Source organism: Anabrus simplex, chromosome 6 (assembly GCF_040414725.1).
Source record: "Anabrus simplex isolate iqAnaSimp1 chromosome 6, ASM4041472v1, whole genome shotgun sequence".
Lineage (NCBI taxonomy): Eukaryota > Metazoa > Arthropoda > Insecta > Orthoptera > Tettigoniidae > Anabrus > Anabrus simplex.
In genome coordinates this window covers 267,994,223-268,019,930 of record NC_090270.1, presented here as the reverse complement: position 1 = coordinate 268,019,930, position 25,708 = coordinate 267,994,223, and the positions used below count along the sequence as shown (strand labels likewise).

General features: G+C 38.1%; 1 protein-coding gene across 1 annotated transcript in view; it reads right to left on the bottom strand.

The window, feature by feature from the left end:
• Positions 1 to 25,708, bottom strand: part of LOC136876434 (XK-related protein 4) — a 103,362-nt gene that overhangs the window by 43,347 nt on the left and 34,307 nt on the right. The window contains exon 3 of the mRNA XM_067150406.2: positions 8,714 to 8,934. Coding sequence (XP_067006507.2) covers positions 8,714 to 8,934 — 221 coding nt within the window. The remainder of the gene's footprint in view (positions 1 to 8,713; positions 8,935 to 25,708) is intronic.

Genomic DNA, 25,708 nt, shown 5'->3' with positions numbered 1-25,708 from the left:
AATAATACGTGTTATAATTTTGCAGGCATGAAATACTGAACTAATGGTGTGGTAGTCTTCACACTTGTCAGCACCGGCTTTCTTGGAAATAGGTATAACAACATTCTGCCGAAAATTGGATGGCACTTCTCCTGTCTCATACATCTTGCACACTAGATGGAATAACCTTGCCATGCTGGTTTCTCCTATGGCAGTCGGTAATTCAGAGGGAATGTCATCAATTCCAGGTGCCTTGGTCCTCTTTGGGTCTCTCACAGCTCTGTCAAACTGACCTCAAAATTGGGTCTCCCATTTCATTAGCATCAACAGACTCTTCTTGTTCCAGAATCAAATCATCTACGTTTTTACCTTGATACAACTACTGGATATATTCCTGCCATCTTTCTGCTTTGTATTCTTTCCCTAGAAGTGGCTTTCCATCTGGGATCTTAATATTCATACACCTACTTTTCCTTTCTCCAAAGGTTTCCTTAATTTTCCTGTATGCAGCATCTACCTTTCCTAGGACCATACAACCTTCAACAGCCTTGCACTTCTCTTTCAGCCATTCTTCCTTAGCTATCTCGCACTTTCTAATTCATTAATTGCCTGTATTCTTTTCTCCACTCTTCACTTCTTGCATTCTTGTATTTTTGTCGTTCAATCAGGTCTAGTATCTCCTGAGTTATCCACTCTGTTTCTTAGCTGATCTTTCCTTCCTAACATTTCTTCAGCAGCCTTACTGACCGCATTTCTCATGACTGTCCATTCTTCCTGTACTATGATTCCTTCAGCCTTTTCATTTTGTCTTTGTGCAACATGTTCTTTGAAACAATCCCTCACACTCTTTTCTTTCAACTTGTCTAGATCCCATATCCTTGCATTCCTTCCTTTCTTCAATTTCTTCAACTTCAGATGGCATTTAATGACCAGCAAGTTGTGGTCAGAGTCCACGTCTGGTCCTGGGAAAGTTTTGCAATCCAACAACTGGTTTCTGAATCTGTGCCTAATCATAATGAAGTCTATTTGATACGTTCCAATGTCTCCAGGTCTCATCCACGTATACAGCCGTCATTTATGGTGTTTGAACCAAGTATTAGCAAGGACTAAATTATGATCAGAGCAGAATTCACCAGCCGACTTCCTCTTTCATTCCTTTGTGCCAACCCAAATTCTTCTACTGTATTACCTTGTCTTCCTTTGCCTACTACTGCATTCCAGTCTTCCACCACAATAACATTCTCATCAACTTTTACATACTGTATTAAATTTCCTACCTCTTCATAACATTCTTTCGATTTCCTCATTATCCACTGAACTAGTAGGCATATAGACCTGCAGTATTGTGGTGGGCATTGCTTTGATGTCTATCTTGACAGCAATAATTCACGATTAAAGCAACTCCTGCATTTCCCCAGTTTGATTTTGTGTTGATAATCCTGTAGTCGCCTGACCAAAAATTCTGGGATATGTAAACTGGAATGTCAGGGAAGCGGGTCAAGTTACGTCGAACAAACTGGTAGGAACTTCCTCATAAGATATACAGAACATCACATCGCTTTAAAATATAACCTTTTCTCTACCATGAGTAACCATCACAAAGATTATAATCATAATTATACAACAATAGATCAAGATCTAAAAATTCTACAACGTGAACGAAAAGGTCCACTACTCAACATTTTAGAGAAGTTTTACATCAGTATGGATCAATATAAAAACCCAGCCCTCAACTTAAACAAGACTAATGAAAAAAAGAATGTAATATGGGAAATTCATATTCTGATCATCTGTAGTAAAAAACAGGAACATAAGAACTCACAATTATCACACTCTGTTTCAGTCACCGCCGCCATTATTCCGCACACTCCCATTCTCCCGCAAGCCCTGCCCCATTTCCCCACTCCACTTTCTTGTAGCAACACGTCTTGTATCTCGACTGTGGGAGCAAGTCACTCGAGAGCTGGACTCCATAGTCAGAGAACACGGGTGATACAAGCGGGCCATGTAACATAAGTTAATTCTCATTCTTCATAACTTAATCTAAATATTGTTCCTGTTAGTCACAACTTTTCAACCTTAATTCGATTTGTATTACCCATTTTACAGACTAAAATCAGACGGCTCAACTTCAATAATGCTTAAGTATATCAGCCCATATTGGAACACAAGAATTAAGCCAATAGTATACAGATACCAGTTGAACCACACCAAAGGATAACAAAAAACATTGACAGAAAGATTTCCAGCTTAAGACTATTTTATCGATCAACATTTCACATTTTTTTTACTTTTAACTTGCTTTTTAAATAACTTGTTAACTAATAGTTTATTTTGTGTTTTTCCTAGGTTTTTAATTCATCATGCATGTCTTACTAAGGATGACCAAATGCCAGGTCGAAAAGTCTATATGTGAAGTTTCGTCTTAATTGGGACGTAAAAAATATATGGTACTGACAAGGAGGTTTAAAATAGTTCTGTACAATTTTCTAAGAAGTTAAACCGTCAATACGGATTTAACAATGAGATTCATAGTCTGTAACAGGGTTCCCAGCCAGAAAGTCAAACTAATTTCCCCGAAATTTTCCCTGACTAAAATTTGGCATTTGCACAATGTTTAATAGCCTCCTCCATCCCCATTAGCTGTCCAACACACACCTGTACACGATATTTATTACTTACACAGGAAATACAACATTTTGAACAGTTAAGTATGTACAATTTAATATTGATCTGCCAGATAATAATAAATGTTAATACTTTTTATTTATACATGAATAATGAAAGTATTACTATTAAAATTACTAATGAACACACAATGTTGGTAATAATGTTTTTAAAAAATGCAGCACAATAACAAAATTACACTCATTATTTTTTCTGGTTTCAAGTAGGCATATTTTATCTTCAATTCTGGCTTCACATTCTTGAGACTGCATTCCTTTTAACTTTCTTTTCACCTTCCAACTTTCTTATTTCATCACTGATTCTTCATTTCTCAGCTTTTTTCTGACCTCTTCCTTGACCTTCAGGCGTGTCTTCTGCAAGTAATCCTGGTATTTCTTATGAGCACATCTCACTGATTACAACATTCTACGATTAATTGGTATGCATCTGACGCTTCTATGGTACAAAATGGAATCGTACACTTGTCTTTGTGCAATAATTGACTCCTCATGCATGTTTTCTAACAACATTGATTTATTTATAGAAAAGCCACTCTCCACTGCAGCATTTCCATGAGACAGTATAAGACAAAGATTTATTACTTGCCAAAGTTCACTATATACTGTTTGTTTTCTGCTATAATGTCAGCAAAGAAAATGTCTAAACCCATACTATCATCAGAGATTGAGATATGTTCTTTGAATTTAGTTTCCAAAGCTTCCTCTGATTCACAACACAGTAAAATGTGTTGTGCTTTAGCCCTATCAGTCACATTTTACAGACTGTTAGCTTCATCCAACACTTCCAAGACATATTCCATTTGGGTCTGACCAAAACTTGGTTGCTGATATATTATATGTGGGTTCAAACTCTTAAGACCTTTCACAAATCTATATTTTAAAGGATACTTATCCAACAGTTTTGTCACAACTGCCACTAACATTTTCTGACATTCATGCTTAAAACCTAGAATTTCTCTCTTTGACAATTTTAGTTCTTAAAGTACCTTTATCTTACTAAATCCAACATCAACTTTATCTACCTCAATTAAGTTTGTTGGGTCCTGTAGATCAAACTCTATCCCATTATTGAAAATAATTTAAATCAACACTGTCATTTAAGTAAATTAGAAATCAAAGATTTCATTTTGGTTTTGAAATTAGTTCTGGATAACAATTTCTTCACTTTGAATAATGTCATCTGTAAACAAAAAGGTGTGGCTATGGGCTCACCCGCTTCAGGCATACTAGCTGAAATTTACCCAGATTTCATGGAATGCAACAAGATTGAAAATAACCTAAATTTAAACAATATCCTCTTTTGGGTTAGATATGTCAATGATGTCCTAGTTATTTTGGATGAAAAAATTTCTAGTGCGAAGTCCACTCTTCTAAATCTTTATAATAATCTCCTCCCACATGAAATGTACACTTGAATCTGAACTCAAAACAAGAAATTAACTATTTAACCTAATTCCTTTCTTTTCCATTCTCATCATTTCACTTTTCATTTCATTATTGCTTTCAATTTTATTCATCTTTGTCTTTTTTCCCATCTCATACTTTTACTTTGACATTCATTCCCTCTTAAGGTAATAAAATCTTCAGAAAACCTACTCAAACTAATTCCACAATCCGTCATTATTTAACTCACCCAATAACCCACAAACGGGCTACTTACAACAGTTTAGTTCATAGAGCTTTCACTGTTCCGATGTGCAAACAAGGTCTAAAATGTGAATTAAATACCATTCGTTTCATTGCAAAATCAAATGGATTCAACAATTTTTTCATTATTAGAATAATTAATAAATAGAGACATCGCCCTTCAACTACTTTAATAATAGATAAACCTAACACTTCAATAATCTCAACCTTTACTTTTAATAAGGACGTTTACAAAATCACCAATACCTTTAAAAAATACAATATAAATATAGCATTCACAACTAATAATAAGAATTCAGACATTATACAACTCCACCTCTATTAATAAATGTAACTGTTTCTCTACATACGGTGTTTATAGATTCAAATGTCATGACTGCAATTTTTCTTATATTGGACAAACAGGGAGAAACTTCATTAGATACTCAGAACATAAGAATGCCATAAAAAACAAATTTTTGGCTGTAGGTCAACATATGCATGACTATAACCACAATTTCACCGATATTCAACAAGACCTAAAAATTCTTAAAACATTACACAAAGGCCCAATACTTGATACACCAGAGAATTTTTTCATACATTTAGTTCAATATTTTAACTCTAATTACAATACAGTATGTGGAAAAAAAAAACACATTCTTTTTGACATTTTTATCATTATTCTTAAAATTTTTAATTTAACCCATCTAAATTCAATCTTCCATTCTATTCATTTCACCTTTCTTAAACTTTTACCCCATTTCCCCCATTCTTCAGCCCCACCTTAAGTTGTTTTTTCTCTCCATTCACAACACCTTTCATTATAACTATGTACTGTATTTTTTCAACTTTTTAAACCTTAGTATTTTATCACTTCTTTTTTCGATTCTTCCATTTTCCTTTTCTATTTCTTATCCTTTCCTCTTTCATACTTCCTCTCGTTCCCCTCAAAGAAGATATGAGCCGCTGAAAGCCAAAGAAGTCTAAGTCAATTTTTTCCCATTCTGAGAAATTAAAGATTTCACGTTTCGTTTCATGTAAATTCAGGCTTTGCAAGAATTCATGATTTTTTTATGAAATATGCAGATGATATATTAAAATTATATTTAATAAAGACATTTTAGTTATTTGTTCCTTAAATTGCTTTTTATCATTCCTAAAATTTGGAGTACCACTTTCAGTTTACTCATAGTAAAAGGTAAAGTGGTACAAATCAAGAGTTGTACCACTCTTCTGAAAAATGTTTCGGTGAAGTTGAGTAAAAGGAAAATGTATAAGTTGTGTTTTAACCTCTAATATGACAATGTATTTATACAATAACTTAACGAAACATAGTATTGTACAGTAGATGTGAAGCTGCACGTACGGCTTCCATTACAACTTCTTCTCTCACAGACTGAGTTAAAATAATTACTCTGTTGTTAAATGCTAGCTACGCAACCTGGTCTAATAGTTCAGCAGTACGGACACTCATGAATTATAAATAAATTGTTTTGCCCAGATGTAAAAATTTCTGAAAATTAAATTATCATGCTGAAATTTAAACAGACTTTATAATGGAAGATGCCAGTTTACTCAATTTCACAATTTACGTCATCTTCCTCTTGTAATGGGTCGACATCATCAGGTCCATACTTCACAGCTGAATTCATAGTAACAGTTGATTGAAGTAAGTGCAGTGTACCGGAGGGATGTATGGGAGAAGGGTCATCGTGTCTTCTTAGTCTCGGTGACAGGTCGCACAGCGTTGTTGAGAGGGATGAGTTGAACACCAGAAAAATGAGGACGGCCACGAACACGATGTGAAAGAGAAATGTCCAAAGTTTTGAAAGGGGTTCCTTCAACGAGAGATTCCTTGTAGAGAATGAGACGAGAAGAGTCTTTCTGAAAACGACGCCATTGAACACGAAGCCAACTGAACTTTTCATTTTGCATGTTCATCTTTCTAAATGTTACACTTTTCTCTATGTCTTTTGTAGAGATTTTTAGAACATAAATAATGATAATGAACATAGAACAACACAACCGCGTGGCCGTGACGCTTGACTTATACCACTGTTCTTGTAAATGCCCTCCACTCTGGCGTGATGGGAAGAATACATCTAGTGCTCTCAAGCGTCTGCCATGGGAGTTATTGTTATACCACTTCTTCACAACAAATTTCCATGCGTTATAAGTGCATTGAGTGGTATAACTCAAAAAATTACATTTCTTGACTTAGACCACTTTGGCTCTCAGCGGCCCATATATTGAAGCATCCTTTGTTTTTCAACATAATTTAATTTTAACGTTTCGCTAATTCCTTTCTTTTCTATTCTCATCATTTCACCTTTCATTTCATTATTCCTTTCAATTTTATCCATCTTTGTCTTGTTTCCCATCTCGTACTTTTACTTTTACATTCATTTTTTACACAATTTTATTTTATTTCCTTCTTGAATTCCTTACCATTTTTCCTTATAATCTCTATTTTTCTTTTTTCTTTTTCTTGTCATTTACTTCTTATTAAGTTTGTTTACTAACATCCCCAACACTTGGTTACATAAGACGAGCCACATTTTGAGTTATCTTTTCTTTTATTTCTTTCATTCTTTTCATTTAATATTTTATATTCCTTAAATTTCATCAATATTTCCTACATTTTTCTAATTATCTTTCCTTTCTTTATATCAACATTAGATGAGAATACATTCCACCATTTTAATACAAAGAATAAATATTTTAAACAATTCTTATCTTCAAGTGCCTTTTCACCTTCATTTTTAAAGTCATTAATCTCCATGGATACCTTTAATATTTTTTACACTGTTTTCTTTATACACAACTATATAGAATTTTCTTTCCACTGCAATAATATATTTGTTCATCTCACATTCCAACCAAATACTTTGCATATATGCTCAATTCTATATCTAATCAAGATTGTGAATTATTTTAAAGAGTATCTACGCTTTGCAGTGATAAGAATATCAAAAGTCTTTTTCTCCTCAACCACAACAACACTATGCATATATCCCCATTTCCACATCTCATCAAGACTGTAAATTTTGATTTGTACCTACGCCCTTGAATACACAAAGAATAGTGCAAGACTACAGAATAACTCCCGATAAGGCTCTCCAGGATCGAGAAGTTATGACCAACTTACACGGTATAAGTGACGTTTCACAGGGCAAATCTTCAGGCAATGGCAGAGTCCATTCAAACCACAACCAGCCATGATTATATATGAACACCAAAGAGAAATAAGAACATGATGAAACTGTTCAGACGTAGCGATGCAGTAATTATGATTCTGAACAATGGAAAGCATAGATTGCACCACTTATGCTTTAATATGAATAGGAAATAGAGGCCTAAAGCCGCACGACTTATGACTGAATATTAATAAGAAACAGTGGTTAGAAGCGGCTTCTAATGTTTGCCTGTTCACAGTCCAATGATTTAGTCACTAGCCAGACCTAACGAATCCAGACCAATGATTTTGTAACTAGCCGGACCTAACCTACCCAGACCAATCGCTTTGTCACTAACCATGCAGTAATTACGGATCTGAACACTGTAAAGCATTGATTGTGCCACTTACGATTTTTTTTTTCTTTTTTTTGCTAAGGGCTTTTACGTTGCACCGACACAGACAGGTCTTATGGCGACGATGGCATAGGAAAGGCCTAGGAGTTGGAAGGAAGCGGCCGTGGCCTTAATTAAGGTACAGCCCCAGCATTTGCCTAGTGTGAAAATGGGAAACCATGGAAAACCATCTTCAGGGCTGCCGATAGTGGGATTCGAACCTACTATCTCCCGGATGCAAGCTCACAGCCACGCACCTCTACGCGCACGGCCAACTCGCCCGGTCCACTTATGATTTAATATTAATAAGAAATAGAGACCTAAAGCCACTTCGCAGCTTCTAACATTTGCTTGTTCAGAGACTAATCACTTTGTCACTACCCGGACCTAACATATCCAGACCAATGTAGGGAGACAGTAATTACGAGATTGCACACTGTACAGATAGATTGCGCAATACTGACACTCATGATTCAATATCAACGAGAAACACAAATAATGACATGTTTAAATGGTTCAGAGGTAGGAAACTTAAAACGGTCCACCTTTTCAATACAAAATTGTTATAGTTTATTACAACATATATTTACATTTGGAACTAGTTTCGACGCTGTTTGGCGTCATCTTCAGCCAAAATGTGGGAAATAGGCTAGCATGTAGACATTTATATTACACAAGGCGTTATATTAAACAATACACATCTTGCAAGGAGATAAAAACAGGGACAAATATAGAAACAAATGAATCGTTGAGAAAGCAAGAGTTATACATATTAAAAATAACCTTAACCACACATCTTGTAGTGCGAAAATATTCGCCTTGAATGATTCCTGAATACAAAACAGTACCTTGAATGGAGCTGTACTGCTGGTGGTTGGCTAGTGAAATGAGAATCATCAACTGTAGGATGGCCTGAGGAGCAGCATGAAGAAAGCAGTGAAATAACCTCAGCAGAGATGCATCAGAATCCTCGTCCAACATCTTTCTGTAGAGGTTCTCCTGCCTGATGGAGTTGCCAGCCTTGCCGGCCACCAGACTTCGGCAGCCGTATGCCAGAGCATCACAATATCTGCAGCAACACAACAATCCTTAATCTTCTCTCTAATACCTGTATATCTCAAAAATATGTATGTATATGAAATTAATTCACCAATATGTGAGTGTTGCATTTAATGGAAGTGTTTACAGAATTTGGTTCATTATTTCTTCATTTACTTACTCATAAAACTGATGTGGTGAATAGGCTATTTACATTTCTTACAATTTAATATGAGAAAATGTTTATACAAGAAACATACTCTTATAGACCATGCTGCCTTTCACTAATCAGTCTACAACTCCTGCATGGTAAAACAGCCTCCACGTTTCTCTATTAAGGGGACTGGTATATGTTCAAGCCTTCATAATTTGTATTTCTCAAACTATTTTATTTATTTTCAGCCCAAGTATAGCAGTACATTCTGGAGAAATGATTGCATAAATAAAACATTAGTTTTGATGTTATGAATTAAAAAGTAAGATGATTCCTTCTAACAATCACTGAAAGGATAGTGTGTTAGTGCAGGTCTGAGAAAATGTTATCGCTCACTTCCTACAAATTAGATTTTTCAAAACCATTTCCCTCATATCTTCTAAACTATGAGTTGTATATTTATGTTTTTTGTTCCTTGTATTCATAGGTCCAATATCTACAAAACTGACCAGAGTCGGTGCTTATGGTAGATAGCTGTTAGGATAAATATTATCTGCATGCTTAATTTGACCAAAATAAGTTACATTAAATAACACAAAATTAAAAATTTCTAATTTTTGAAACATATTTCTAGAAGTGATCAGTTTTGGAGCTGTGACTTAATGCAACACAATTAAGGAAGCAGAATGCAAATATATTAATAAATGGCCCAGCAATTAAGGAAGCAGTGAATACTGACATGTAAAAAGCCACCATTTTGAATAATATTTAGTGCATTTGATAATGCCCCTGTCAGTTATGAAATATACGAGTCAACTGTATGAATATAACATTTCTATATTTAGAAAGTTTCATTATTGTATATGTCTTTGGGGCTGAGATTAAATTATTTTAAATGACCAATTTTTGAAGGTTGTAACACACATTAATCCCCTTCACAGTTAGCACTATGACATCTTGTGTCTCCTTTCTTACCTTAAAAGGACATTAACCCTTAGTAGTCCAGTAAATATGGTAGTTACATAACTCTACTCATGTATATTTTTATGGAAAGGTATGGGATTGCTATCTGTTCTTAAGGCTATAATGTTTCCATACTAAACTGACCGCGCCAAATGGAGAGGACATTCTCATTCATGCTGTGCTATTCTGCTGCTGAGTATGCGTGTCCAGTGTGATACAGATCTAGCCATACAAGACAGGTGGACGTTGCACTTAATGAGACGCACCACACCATAACGGGCTGCCTATAGGCTACGCCTTTGGAAAAATTTAACTGCCTTCCTGGAATTACACCTTCTGACTTCCATCAGGAGATAGCAGCAATGAGGGAGTAGAAAAATGCTGTCACATCTGAAGTTTACCTCTGTATGGACACCAGCCAGCATGCCCATGCCTAGCTTCTAGAAAACATATCCTAATAACAGAGGCTCCTGGAGGGACAGCACATCAAGCCTGACTGTAGATCGCAAGGAAGACTCAATAGTCCTGGAAGAATGGATGACACCAAGCGAGTAAATTTCTCCTGGTCATACAGAAGGAGAGTTGACACAGAAAGCACTCAAAAGACTGTGCTCAGGTGTTCTGAGATGCAAATCTAATCTGTTATGTGCGGTTTTTCAAAAGACTCAAATGTTATGTGAATCTGGGTCACAGGCAACACCTCATCTTCAATGCACATTGTGCCCAACAACAGGCATTATGGAAGATCTTACAAATACAACAATGGACACACTGAAAGCCACTCATTTCTGGTCGGCAACTCTAAGATTATTCATCCGCCATGTTCGTCACACTTGTTAGATTTGTTCTGTCAGAATGGTACACCTCTGAAGGCAGGCCTCACATTAAGGAGTCAACACACGAATGCAGCAGCATCATCATCTTCTCTAAGCGCTCTGGTTGATATGGAGTCACTTACACTGCCCAGATTCACCACGTTGGGCTTTCTTTCTTTCTTTCTTTTTAATTTATGTTTTGTTGTTAATATGTATGTAAGTCTTTGTTAAAAAAAATTGTCTTTAATATGCAGCCAATTTTTGTGCTTCCGACACGACAAAAACTAATCTCAAGCTTTATATGATTACATTAAAGCAGAAAATGTAGAATTTATATGCAGGCATCTCCCATTAACTTTTACTCCGTGTAGCACATCTCAACGCAAACGGCTTGAAGGATCATTTAGAATGGCCCCTATCAGTGATTACTTGGAGGAGCATCAGTTGCACTGGTACGGGCACGTGCAACGTTGAGATGAAGATCATCCCGTTAAGCGAGCTCTTGGAATCGAGGAACCAAGGAGTGGACACGGACGTCCGAGAGCAACGTGGTGGCGTACAGTCAAAAAGGCCTTGAATAGAAACTGCATTCCAGTGGCAGAGACATACAATTGCAGGGAGTAATCTCTAAGGATCATACATAATGGCCAGGAAAGAAGAAAAGCTGGGTTCTCTCCTTTGTCCTGTCTTACTATATTCAGCACAGTCTGTTGTAATCTTGGTGCGTGGCTAGATGAAATATGGGGGTTTTTTGTTCAGTGACTCCTTATCTTGACAGGAAGAAGCTATTTGAAAGATAACTGCTACTTTATAGACATAATGGCCAAGAAATGCTAGAAGCTTAAATGATGCTGCTATCTCGTGTTGTTCTTTGAATAAACATTTATAGGAAGAGTTCTGGCAATGGACACAGCAAGAGATCCTGATGTTTTAAAACATCCGACATATAAGCTGACAAAATAAGGTGATAAAATCTACTTCACTAAATCTCTATAGCAGAGTCCATTACTCTCCAACATTAACTTTCCTCATCCACATAACATGAGCCTACTTTTTTTTTAAAAAAGGTAAAAGGTAATTAACGGTCTTTCATATTTAGCGATTGCTCGTTGAATATGAGTATTCCTCTGTTGATCGAAATTCACTAGATCAAGGAATACCATCACCAGATCTTTTCCATATTCCCACTACTTTTCCATCAGGAATCTCATGGTAAATATAGGGTCTATCGTTGGCCCGCCCTGTCAAATCCATACTTCTCTTCTAAATTTCTTTCCAGCCTTCCTCTCATCCTCCTTTCTATTATTCTCTCCAATATTTTGGCTACTTGTGGCAACAATGTCATTCCTCGATAATTGTCACATACCTCCCTGTCATCTTTCTTAAATACTGGTATTATTACACCTTTACACCAATCAGGTACTTTATTTTCCCTCCATATACACCTTAGCAGCCTATATAACCAACGTAGGCCAATAGGTCTTGCTGCCTCTATCATTTCCACACATACTGTATTTCATCTATCTCTGCTGCTTTTCCTGTATTTGTTTAACAGCCATTTATTTCCACCTCTGCCATTACAATATCTCTCTCCATTTCTGGGTCATCCCACACTCTCTCCTGCATTATTTCTCACATTCAGGAGTTTATCGAAATAACCTTTTTCACCTGTTCTCTATCTCCTCTGGGATTTTCCACTCTCTTCCTTCACTTATTTTGTGTAGATTTTTCTTTTCTCTTATTTTTAATCAATCCATACAACATCCTGTTTCCACCATCTACATCCTTTTCCCACTCTTTTGTGAATCTCTCCCAACATTTCTTCTTTTCCTCATTTACCACTTTTTTTTTTACACTTAGTTATAATTTGCTGATACTTAATACTACTTCCTTCTCTCCTGTCTCTATTCCACAAATCTTTCAGCACAACTTACAAATGTGTTTTTAAATTTGGTCCATTCTTCATCTACACTTTCCATTTTTGATACAGGGCTAGGCCATTTTAATTCCTCCAGGGTTCATTTATCTTCTAACTAGCTGTAACCCGCAGCTTTACTCGCGTGGATTTCACAATTTGATAAAATTAATCATTCCTCGCTACTGCACTAAGGCATTTTCTGAAAATTCGTAAGGTATAAAAACTCTCTGAAAAACCGAGTTTCATTTACCCCAGTACCGCTGTGCAAACCACACTTGTGGTATTGCCTTTTGGGGCTAAGATGACCGGACTACTGACAGAGCTAACTCTGGATCACGCACCGTAGAACTGTCCTTGTGAGAAACAGACCACTCTCAAATCAAAATAAAATAAAAGAAATGTTTCTTTTCTAAGAATATAAAAAAAAATACTAATTTCCATGCCTAATATTTGCAGTTTTTTGAGATAGTATCCTCATAAAAATAATTCAAGCTCCTTTTCAGCTCCCCCCACCCCCTTCTCCTGTAAGTGGCTTTTCCGAAAACAAAAAATTAATACATGGTTATTTTTAAAGGAGATTCGAAATACCATTCTTTAGTTTTTGAGACAAAAGTATCCCCATAAAAATAACTCAACTCCTTCACTTCATTTCACCCTCCACCCCTTAAGTGGATTATCCAAAAACAAAAGAATACAAAAAAATGTGTTTATTTTTAAAGGAGATTCCAAATACAGATTTTCAAGTCTGTAAAATCTTCAGTTTTTGAGATATACACTCATAAAAAGAATTCAATTCCATTTTTAACTTCTTTCCACCCCCCTTATGTGGATATTCCAAAAACAAAAAGATACGAGTTCCTTTATTTTTAAAGGAGATTCCAAAAATGAATTATAACGTCTTTAGCATCCATTTTTGAGATATAAGTATCCACATAAAAATAATTCAACCCCTTTTTCAGTCCTTTTAACAAACAAATATGTGTTTCTCATTTTTAAAGGAGATTCCAAACACCTACATTTGTAACATCTTCAGGTTTGAGATATCAGTATCCTAATAAAAAGAATTAAACTCCTTTTTCATTCCTTTTTTACCCTCTTAAGTGGTATTTCCAAAAGCAAAAAATACAAGTTTCTCTATTTTTAAAATTAAAAATACCAATTTTCACATCTGTAACGACACGATTTTGAGATATATTCATTTAAAAATTCACCCCCTTTGTCATCCTACTCTCCCCACCCCATCCACCAAATGGATTTTCCAGGGCCGATGACCTTCGATGTTAGGCCCCTTTAAACAACAAGCATCACCACTATCATCATCATCATCATAGATTTTCCAAAAACAAAAGGAGATTCCAAATATCAATTTTCATGTCTGCAAACTTAAGTTATTGAAATACAGATATACTCATTTCAACAATTCATCCCCCTTTCCCCCCCCCCCCCCCTTAGTGACGGAATATCCAAAAAACCTCCCTTAGCGAGCACCTACACTCCAATATAAAATTTCATTACTTTATGTCCAGTAGTTTTGGCTCGGCGATGGTCGGTCGATCGGTCAGTCAGTCAGTCAGTCAGGGCATGTTATTTTATATAGAGAGATTTCCAAACTTTTATTTTCTTCTGTCTTATTTCTTTACTCTCACAATTTTACCCATTTTCAATTTTGCTACCACTACTTTGTGGTCTCCATCAAATGCCTCATCTGGTAGTGCTGTTATATCCATTAATAGTTAACGATTTGTTTTCTCAACCAAAAAATAATTTAACTGTTTTTGTTCTTTTACTCCAGCCATATCTAGTGATCTTTCTACTACTCTTCTTTATAAACCAAGTATTACCCACAATCATTCCATTTCACAAAAATCAATCAATTTATCTCCCTCGCTGTTTTTTTTTTTTTTTTTTTTTTCTTACTATAACCAAAAGGACCAATCAATCACTTCTTTCTCAATTCTGTCATTTCCAACCTGCACATTAAGGTCTCCCATTACTATAACTTCCACATAGTGATCACTTCTTCGAGTGTCTTCAAGAATTCCTCTATACTTTCCTCACTGTTTTCAGTTTGGGGTGCATAAACTTGGATGAAGTCCTTCACTCCTGCCCTCAGTCGTACTCTGATTATTCTGTCACTTCGTCGCCATAAGACCTATCTGTGTCGGTGTGACGTAAAGCCCCTAGCAAAAAAAAAATATATATATTCTGTCACTAACATAGTCTACCTTATCCAAATTTTCATCCTGGTTTTGTTAAGAACCACTCCTACTCCGTTCTTTGCCCTGCCTCCTCCACTCCCTTTCCATTCCACTTGACCTCACTCAGTCCCATAATTGCAACATTCTCTTTCTCCACAAAGAAAATTAATTCTTCTGACTTTCCTGTTAGGGTTATAACATTTATTATTCCCACCCTCACAATATTAGTTCCTGGTTGCCCAGCTACCACAGCTCCCCCAGCACAAGAACTGTGCGATGCTTTTAGCAGGGTACGCCATAACCTTTTCTGAAGCTGATATTTACCATCACTCATTTTTAGGCTATTGTTACAATGGGGTTGCCACTCCCGAAGGCATTTTAGAGCTACTGCCAGCAATTATTCAAGCCGCCCCTTACATGGGGCACAGATGCCCTTGCAGCCGCTCCTTAAATGGGGGGGAAAAAAAACGCTGCTGATGAATAGTATACTCATACTATTGCCTGAACACTGGGGTGCCTCTTCCACAATCTCCACCGCTCCAAAGTCCATCTTCTCCACTATGGTTTCCGTTGAGGTCTTCACTCGTAACCCTGAGTTGGGACCCTTACCAGATGATACACTCCTGGTCAGTGTGCTCTGGGACTCATATAGGCAGAGGCGTCACTCCCTGGGCAGGGCTGCCTCCAAGGATGGTCCCTACCTGCTGATTCGTGGAACTCTACACCTGTATTTCAATTCTCAGGCATAGTTGAGAAAAGTTAATGAGTCACTGTTCTAGATTTCTTACTCTGTATTTTCATTCATTTTCAATATTTCAGCAATTAAGGGCAGTTTTAATTTCTTTTAGTGCATACGTAGAAAAAATCCATCTACATATCATGCATTTAGTTTTAACTCCAGTTCTATTTTCAGGTTAACCTGTTATAATTATGATATGCCTAAGTGCAGTTGAGAATTGTAGTGTACAGATTTGATTAGGTAGTATCTTTCCTGGTACATTTGTAATCCTTTTGATACTTCACTTTCATTTCTATTAGAGCACAGTAGGAAACAACAACATCAACCTGTCTACATATTTAGCCTTGCTACGTAATCCTTGTGTAATCATTTTGACATAATAATAATAATAATAATAATAATAATAATAATAATAATAATAATAATATGTATATAGCGGGACTACATTTGCTTAGTTTCATTTTAGACTGTTAATCCTATTATTTTAAAACAGGACAAACCTGATTAATTCATTCAGCAGTATGTAAAGATTGTTGGTTAATAGGATGATGTCCAGGTAGAGGAGGCTACTAATACTAATGAAATTTACCTATTGTGAAGACATTTACAGTAAGATACAAAAGTTGAAAACTAGAAAAGCAGCTGGAATTGATAACATTTCTTGGGATATATCAAAGGCAATGAGTTGGGATATAGTACCTATCTGCAGAACTTATTTCATTACTGTTTGCATGAAGGAGCTATACCAAATGGATGGAGGGTTGCTATAGTAGCCCGTGTGTACAAACAAAAGGGTGATAAACATAAAGGCAATAATTACAGATCAGTCAACTTCACGTGTTGCATGTAAGCTTTGGGAAAGCTTTCTTTCTGATTACATTAAGACATCTTTGTGAAATTACTAACTGGTTTGCGAAGGCAGTTCGAGTTTAGGCGAAGTTATTCCACTAAAGCTCAACTTTTAGGATTCCAGCAAGATATAGCAGATACCATATTTACTCACGTATTAGACCCCTTTCCCCCCCACTTTTACAGAAAGAAAAATAAGTAAAGGAGGGTCCAATATACGACAACCTCAAATTTTGTGCAGCAAACACATGACTTCTAGGCTATAAAGAGCTATAAATTGTAGATGTAAACATTCTGCACTGTTCTTTAACAAACCTATGAATGTATTTGAGTTATACTGGCTGTTTTCATTGGAAAGCAGTATTTCTAAATGTACAGTAAAAGATCAATAAATGGTGAACACTACTTTTAGGCCTACATATAAAGTAAATATAATCTGTTTTAGTTACTCATATCACATCATTTGTTTCATCTCATTAATTTCTCTGATGAGGTCGACGTCAGGAAGGGCATACCGTAAAAACTTGCTACGAAGATTCGTCTCACTTCATACTCAACCCCGTAGATAAAAACGAGAAGGGTATCTTATTATTATATTATGCAATATTGATACAAAATAATAGCCAGTCATTTGTCTCTGTGAGTTGAGCAGTAGCCTACCACACAGGAAATCTGATCACTGCTTTCATTTGAATTATCGTCTTGCGCCGCCAACTTCCCTGCTACCGGCGTGTCATCATTACAAGTGACGTCATCTTCACCGCTATCTCATCAGCCAGGCACTACAATCGAGAGCATTCGAGGTCCCGTCTTTTTTGATCTTTTAAAAATAGTTTCGTTCCCGACTATAGAGTCCAAACAGTGTGAATCTATTCCCAAATGGCTTCTGGAGAGTCTCTGATTTTCCCAGTTGGTGTATGTGTAGCAGAAGCCACTCTTTTTTAATAAAGCCGTGCAGAAAGTGTGCTAAACCACCAGCTGATAACTAGCGTACAATATGAATTGTACTTCCGAATGTAATACATAGTGACTGGAAGCATTCCTTTGATAACTGTGGCCGTTGAAAACCAGACCCTTATTTTTAAGTATATTTCATGCTTGTTCTCTACATTTATCACATCAGGATTTACCCAAACAGCTGTAAATGAGATAAGAGAGACGACATTGTTTAGGTTAGGTATGCTATCGCCCGGATAATGCCAAGAGTTTCACGATAGAAAGAATAAAAATAAATAACAGGAAAGTTCCATAACAAAAAGAATAAAAATAAAGAACAGGAAAGTTTGCTGCATTTATGGATATCTGCAGGTGTAGCGGTAATGCGTTTAATCATCATGGTGTTTAACTTTGTACGTTCGTTGTCTCCATTTTCTTATTAACGCATACCCTACGGTAGTATGTTTTGTTTGGCGCATCCGAAAATCACTAGACGCAAGTGGAAACATAAAATATTATTATTATTCACTGATCGGCCAACTAGGGACCACGATAGGTTACATTATACATTCTGGCATTTACTCGGTTTTCGACTGATCCAGTAGGTTTATATTAGGTCATTGTGTTGAGGATGGCGTTCATCCGACCACTTTACACCTGTTGTCCACTTCGCATGTCAGAAAGTCCCAAAAGTCACAATGTTTTTTCTGAAAAAGTCTTGCTTGTGCACGTCATTATTATTATTAGTTAGGTACATTGGCGAGTAAAATAATTGGTTATGATTGGGTAGATTTTATCATGTTTTAAACCTTCTCCTCTCCATAAAATACCTATATTGGCCCGAGTTACGAGATATTAAACAATCACTTTGTTAATGATCTCACCTGCTATATTAATAGTACCGGTAACAACCGTAAATATTTCTCAACTAAACTCGTTTTCTCATCCGGAGGTGGTGCAGCTCTTTTTAGACATGTCCCCAGTGAAGAGGAGTTATATGTACCATTTTTACCGCATATCAACCTTCCTGCCATTTGTAAATCTCTGACACTATGGTACCAGGAATCGAACCCACACTCCCGAGAACGGCAGCTAATTGTGTCCGCCAGTGCAAGGGTTAGCATTCTTAATTACAAAACACAGACATATAGCACGACTGATGCATGCTTGTAATGCGCAGGTTGAACACGAAACTATTCACCTATTTGTGCGACGTCATCAGAGTTGCAGTAGGTCTGCGCTATGGGGGTGGACATTTCTTCACTACGAAACACAGATGTACAGCATTACTTCAATGCGTGTTTTCACTGCATAGGTCGTACAGTCGAAACTGTTCACAAATTTGTGCGATATCATCAGAGCTGCAGTAAGACTTGTACCCGCTTTGAAGCAGAATCGTTGTTTTTCTCTGACGAATTATGCTTGGGAGGGTCTTGTATGCAAGATTTTTTTCCATTTTCTTCATCTCAAAAAGCCAGGGGGGTCTAATACACGATACAGTATTTTAGATTCAGGTGATCAAATGCACTGTATTGCATTTTAACTATGTAAGACTTTTGATAGGGTAGATCATGGGAGACTACTGATGAAAATAAAGGCTATTGGAACAGACAAAAGAGTTGCGGAATGGGTGGCTAAATTTCTAGAAAACAGACTGCATTGATGGGGTGTAAGTTCCCTCTCTTCTTTACTTTCTTTTTTAATGCTGCACCAATATAGATAGGAATTACGGCAACGATGGGACAGGAAAGGACTGAAGTGGGAAGAAAGCAGCCGTGGCCTTAATTAAGGCGTGCCTGGTGTGAAAAATGGAAACCACGGAAATCCACCTTCAGGGCTGCTGACAGTAGGGTTAGAACCCAATATCTCCTGAAAGCAAGTTTAAAGCTATGCGACCTTAACCATTCAGCCAACTTGCTTGAAAATACATTATGCCAATCATTGTTAAGTATCTAGGTGTCAACATAAGGAAAAATCTTCATTGGGGTAATCACATATACACGGGATTGTAAATAAAGGTTACAGATCTCTTCATATGGTTATGATGGAAGGGTTGTAGTAAGGATGTAAAAGAGAAGCCATAAAAGTCTCTGGTAAGATCGCAATCAGAGTTTGGCTCCAGCGTACAGGACCCTTACCAGGATTACTGTATTCAAGAACTGGAAAAATTCCAAAGAAAAGCTGCTTGATTTGCTCTGAGTGATTTCCAACAAAAGAGTAGTGTTACCGAAATGTTTCTAAGTTTGGGATGGGAAAACGGCTACCTAGCCAAGGTGGTAAAGGCATGCTCGGACCACCCGGAAGGACGTGGGTTTAATTCCCCGTCAGGAATTTGAAAAATTTAAGTGAGATTTCAACTTTTTGAGGTGCGTATGGTCATGAGCTTCAGTCAGCCTACACCAAAAATGAGTACCAGGTTAATTTCTGGCGGCAAAGTTGGCCGGGCATAGAGCTAACCACTCTACCCAAACAAGTGCCGAGGTTATGAAGAGTGAAAGCCTTTACCTTCCACCCCTCCAAGAGCCTTCATGGCCTGTAGGGAGATGACTTTGCTTTTGCTTGGGCTGGGAAGGCTCGGGAGAAAAGATAAATGTTACTAGCCTCACGTCCCACTAACTACTTTTATGGTTTTTGGAGACGCTGAGTTGCCGGAATTCAGTCCTGCAGGAGTTCACTTACATGCCAGTAAACCTACTGACACGAGGCCGATGTATTTTAGCACCTTCAAATACCACCAGACTGAGCCAGGATAGAACCAGCTAAGTTGGGGTCAGAAGGCCAGTGCCTCATCCGTCTGAGCCACTCAGCCCGGTCGGGAGAAAGGAAATAAGCAGCTCGACTAAGCAGTACGTTCTGTGCTATCAGTGGAGAGATGGCATGGAATGGCATTAGTAGACTAATAAGTCTTGAGTGGTGTCTCCAAAAGTAGGAAAGATCACAATATGAAGATAAAGTTGGAACTCAAACAAGGACAAATTGAGGCAAATACACTCACCGTAAAAAAAAAAACAAAAAAAAAAACGGAAAATTACGAATTTCAGACAAAATTTAATGTTAGCCCATTTGAAACATGGTAAAAATAAAATAATATGACATTACAACAATATGGCTACGTATTATAAGTCAATTAGCCCGTTTGAGAAGTTTCAGTGCAATAACTGATAAAGGTGACAATCACAACAGTCCCTCTACATGAATTTGGAAATGTCAAAATCTGGAGCTCTTCACAGTTTCATATGCAGTCCTTTTGTCCACATGTTTTAACACATTTCCACTGCCTCAGTAACGGGTATTACCACCCCTAGCTGCAGTTACAGCTGTGATTCAATCAGGCATGCTCAGGATGCAATCTCGAATGTTCTCTTGTGGTATGATCTGCCATTCTGCCTGGAGTACAGCCCGAAGTTGAGCCAATGTGTCAGAGGAATGACTCCTAGCACGTCTCCCAAACATAACCAGGCATACTCTATTAGGATTAGGACAGGACTACGAGCAGGCCACACCAATTAAATTGAAATAATAAATAAGACAGTTCAACCTATTCAATACAAATAAATACGAAATGTAGTGTTACATTCCTATTTAATTATAAGTGGAATCGGTACCGGTTTCGACCCCAATCCGGGTCATCATCCGCCGAATAAAATGCAAAAAACAATGCATGGGTGGGAAAGAAAGAAAATAAAAGATCAAGTCCCCACAAAAAACAGTTGAAAAGGCAATGTAAAACAACGGGGACAGGCACTGTAAAATTCAGAAGAAGTAGAAGGTAAGTCACTTAAAAGAAGCAAGGCGCAATCTTCTGAGCAGCAGCATAGCACGTATTTATTTGTATTGAATAGGTTGAACTACCTTATTTATTATTTCAATTTAATTGATACATTTCAATACGGAACATTATGAAATTTTTATCTTTAAACAGGCCAAACCATGCGCTCGATTCCGACTTCATCCAGGTACTCATGTACACAAACGTCAATGTGTAGGCGAGCACTTTCATGGATCAGGATAAAGTTCTCGTCGATGACAGGTGCAAAAGGCACTATATGATCCACTAAAATCTCTGATGTATCGGTGGGCTGTCAGACTTCCATTCACAATGAACACAAGCTCCGTGCACCAACACAAACCATCCATTGAACGGTATTCTTCCAGAGAAGGTACAGGCTGAATAATGATCCTCGGACCTTATTCGTACTCTCTCCCTTCCAACTGGTGCCCTAAAACAGAATCTGGATTCATCCGTGAACAGCACTGAGCTTCACTGCTCCACAGTCCAGTTTTGATGGACGTTGGCAAATTGCATCCAAGAGGTGCAGTGCTCACATGTAAGCAAAGGTCCTGCGGCGGACTTCTTGAACTTCAAATCCGCATTGTAAAACCTCCTCCTTACTGTCCTTTCACCGATCTTCATACCCCGTACTTGCTGCAAATGATTTCTGGCCTCCACAGCTGTTATGTGTCGATCACGAAGAACTTGCATTACGAGAAAGCGATCATCGCGCTCAATAGTGCTTCTCCTACGACCAGAACTGGGCCTCCTAATGCAGATATTGTCCTCTTTGTACCTTTTAAGAGTTCTGTACACATTACAACAAGACATCTGCTACACAGCGTATACTGTGCCCATCGCCCACTAATGCCATGGCCCTTGCAGCGTTTTCAGGTGAAAGAGGCATTATGACCTGACTTAGAAAAGAGACCAACTGTTCTAGACAAGCTGTAATGCCCACAAAAATAAGCGGCATGAGACTTCACAGCTACAAACCTGTCTGAAAATGGGAAACCACGGAAAAGCATCTTCAGGGCTGCCGACAGTGGGGCTCGAACCCACTATCTCCCGATTACTGGATACTGGCCACACTTAACCGACTGCAGCTATTGAGCTCGGTAAACAAGGTTTCAAATGGACTAACATTTAATTTTGTCTGAAATACACTCATGTTCCTAAAGAACAGAACACCTTGAAAGACCACAGATAGGAAGTTCATATTCACAGGACACGCTCATTAGTATGTTCTGCAGAAACGATTAGCATTTTGGTCACCTAGGTTCAGCATGTGTCCTGTTGCCTAGTACACACTGGGTACTCCATAGGCACCGACAACTTGTTCCATACGTGATGGCATCGACGCGTATAAGGCACGAATGATGTCCTGGGGTGTAGACATCCATGCTGCATTCACCTGGTTCCACAGTTCATCTTTGATGGTCGGCATTGGGTTACAGCGCCACACCTGTCGTTTCACCATATCCCACACATTTTTGGTTGGCGAAAAGTCCGGTGATCGGGTGGGCCAGGGCAATAGTCTGACATCCTGTGACAACAAGAAGGCACATGTTCATGCAGCAACATGTGGTCGCGCATTGTCCTGCTGGGGTGTCGTGCAGAAAGGGTATGGCTACGGGTCGCAAGATGTCATTCATATAGGTCAAACTGGTCACAGTGCCCTGGACAAACACCAACTGTGATTTGTGGTTGTACCAATAGCACCCCACACCATAAGGCCTTGAGTTGGTGCTGTATGTCTTGTGTGAATGCAGTCAATGTGATGCCTCTCCCCCTGTCTGCGGCAAATCAAAATGCGACCATTTTCAAACAAACAGAACCTGGATTAGTCCGAAAACACTATCTACTGCGATTCCTGCCCCCAGTGACGTCATTCCATACACCATTCCATTCCAGCATTTTTATGTACATTAGTCAAAGGTAGGCGGAGAAGTGGACGATGCACCGGTAACCCAGACCATAATGAACGGCGACGGACTGGCACTCCTTATAGTGTACGATATGTTCCGCTGTTCCACTGTTGCGCCAGAGCCAAGGAGGACACAGATCTGTCCTGCAATGCTATTCGGATGAGATGTCGATCTTCTCGGGGGGGGGGGTCTGTGTGGTGCGACCAGACCCATCTCGTCATGTTCTATGGCCTTCTGTGAACAATTCTGTACACACCCATTGCACTGCCGACACACTTCGTCCCACATGAGCAGCAATTTCCCGGATGGATGCATCACGTTCTCTCATGCCAATAATGCGCCCTCTTTCAAACTCACTCATTTGACAGTATGGTTCTCACATACGTCTGCGAGGCATCCTGCATGTCTGCTCAAGTTACACTGATCCATTAACTTCAGTTTATAGCGACAATGAGAGCCGCAGGCACATTTTACCAGTCGGTGGTGGTATACCAAGATATCGATGTGGACCTTGAACCTGGCAGCCGACATGGTTCAAATGCTAATCATTTCTTCAGAACATACTATTGCAAATGTCCTGTGAATGTGAACTTCCTATCTCTAGTCTTTCAAGGTGTTCTGGTTTTCATGAACATGGGTGTACATAGTGTTTCACTTTTTTTTTTGCCGGCGAGTGTATATGTTTATAGGAAGAGGAATTAGGAACCGGAATAATTTACGAAGGGAGGTGTTTGATAAGGGAGGTGTTTGATAAATTTCCAAATTCTTCGAAATTATTTAAGAAAAGACTAGGTAAAAAAACAACTGGCAGGAAATATGCCACCCAGGCGACTGCCCTAAACATCAGGGGCGATTTCTCCGAGCATGCTATGCTTGCTGTGCAAGCGCAATATTTTTTTTAAGCAGGCGAGTTAAAAAAATTACAATATGTACCGTATCTGTAATAGATCTGCATTATACAAATCGCATGTTGCATATATCTTGGCGAGTCCAGCGAGGCTTGCTCGTGTCTGAAGAGCTTCAGCGGAGCTGTCGACACAGCGAGAAATGTATGCGCGCGCAGGTTTCTTCTCTCCAAGGCCGGTTGCAAGCTGTTACGTTTGTAGTGTGTAGTTGGAAGCTCTGGTCTGAGAGCTACAGAGCTAGTGTGTTGTGTCAGTGAGTAGTGTACTTTCAGTCCTGATCATCCATTCTGAATGATTTGACGTGCTGCAATGGGTTCCGAACCGTGCATTATTGACAGCTTGTTATCAAATCCATTTTCTCGGAGGAATATCCAAGAGAAAACAGACATTATTAAGAATGGCAGGCCCTGTCCGGCGCTGCCGGATTTAAAGACACAGCACAGGGAGAAAAATAGAGAATATGTACGTTCGTTCTCTGTATCTCAATATAATAATACGCACTGGTTGACAGGGTCCAAGAAACTGAATAGACTGTTTTGCTGGCCGTGTTTACTATTTTCTGCTGATAACGGTGTATGGTGTAAAAGTGGCTTTGACAATTTGAACACCCTGACACTGTCCATTACAAGACATGAGAAATCTGCAAACCATGTGAAGTGTTTCTTGCAGTTAAATAGCTTTGGGCGTACAAGGATCGACCACCAGCTGGATGAACAGAAACGCATCAGTGACCAACTTCATAATGAAAAGGTAAAGAAAAATCGTGACATACTTAAACGACTGATCGATGCAGTGTGTTTTTTAGCAAAACAGGAACTACCATTTCGCGGACATGACGAGTCTGCAACTTCCGTAAACAGAGGGAATTACATCGAACTTCTACAAATGATAAGTGAATATGATCCTCTTCTGGCAGCTCATCTGAAAGACTCCACCATTTTTAGAGGGACGTCGTTTGCAATCCAAAATGATTTAATAGCAGAAATAAGTTCAGTAATTGTGAGAAGAATAAAGGAGGAGCTCAAACAAGCAACTTTTGTGGCAATAATGTTGGACGAAACGTCCGATATTATTAATAAGTCACAACTCTCTACTTTACTCCGTTTTGTAGATGAAAGTGGTGAAATTCAAGAGAGGTTTCTTGGTTTTGCTGACGTTAGTAAAGATCGCACTGCTGGAGCCCTCTTAAATCATGTTCGTGCTATTTTAAAAGAGTTCAATTGTGAGGAAAAGATTGTGGCTCAAACATATGACGGAGCTGCTGTCCTAGCCAGTCATGTGAATGGGCTTAATAAACTACTTCAAGACCAGTATCCATACGCGACATTTGTGCATTGTTATAGCCACCTATTGAATTTAACACTACAGCAGTCTGCTTCAAAAATCAAAGAATGTACAATTTTCTTCCAAACAATGTCAGGACTTGCTGCTTTTTTTTCAAAGTCTACAAAGAGAACAGCTGCTCTTCGAGATTTTGTTCAGAAGAAGTTGCCAACAGTAGTACCAACGAGATGGAATTTTGCTTCACGTCTTATTAATACTGTAAAGGAATATTATGATACGCTGGTGAAATTCTTTCAACATGTACAGGATACTTCAGACGACTGGGATGAAGACACTACATTGAA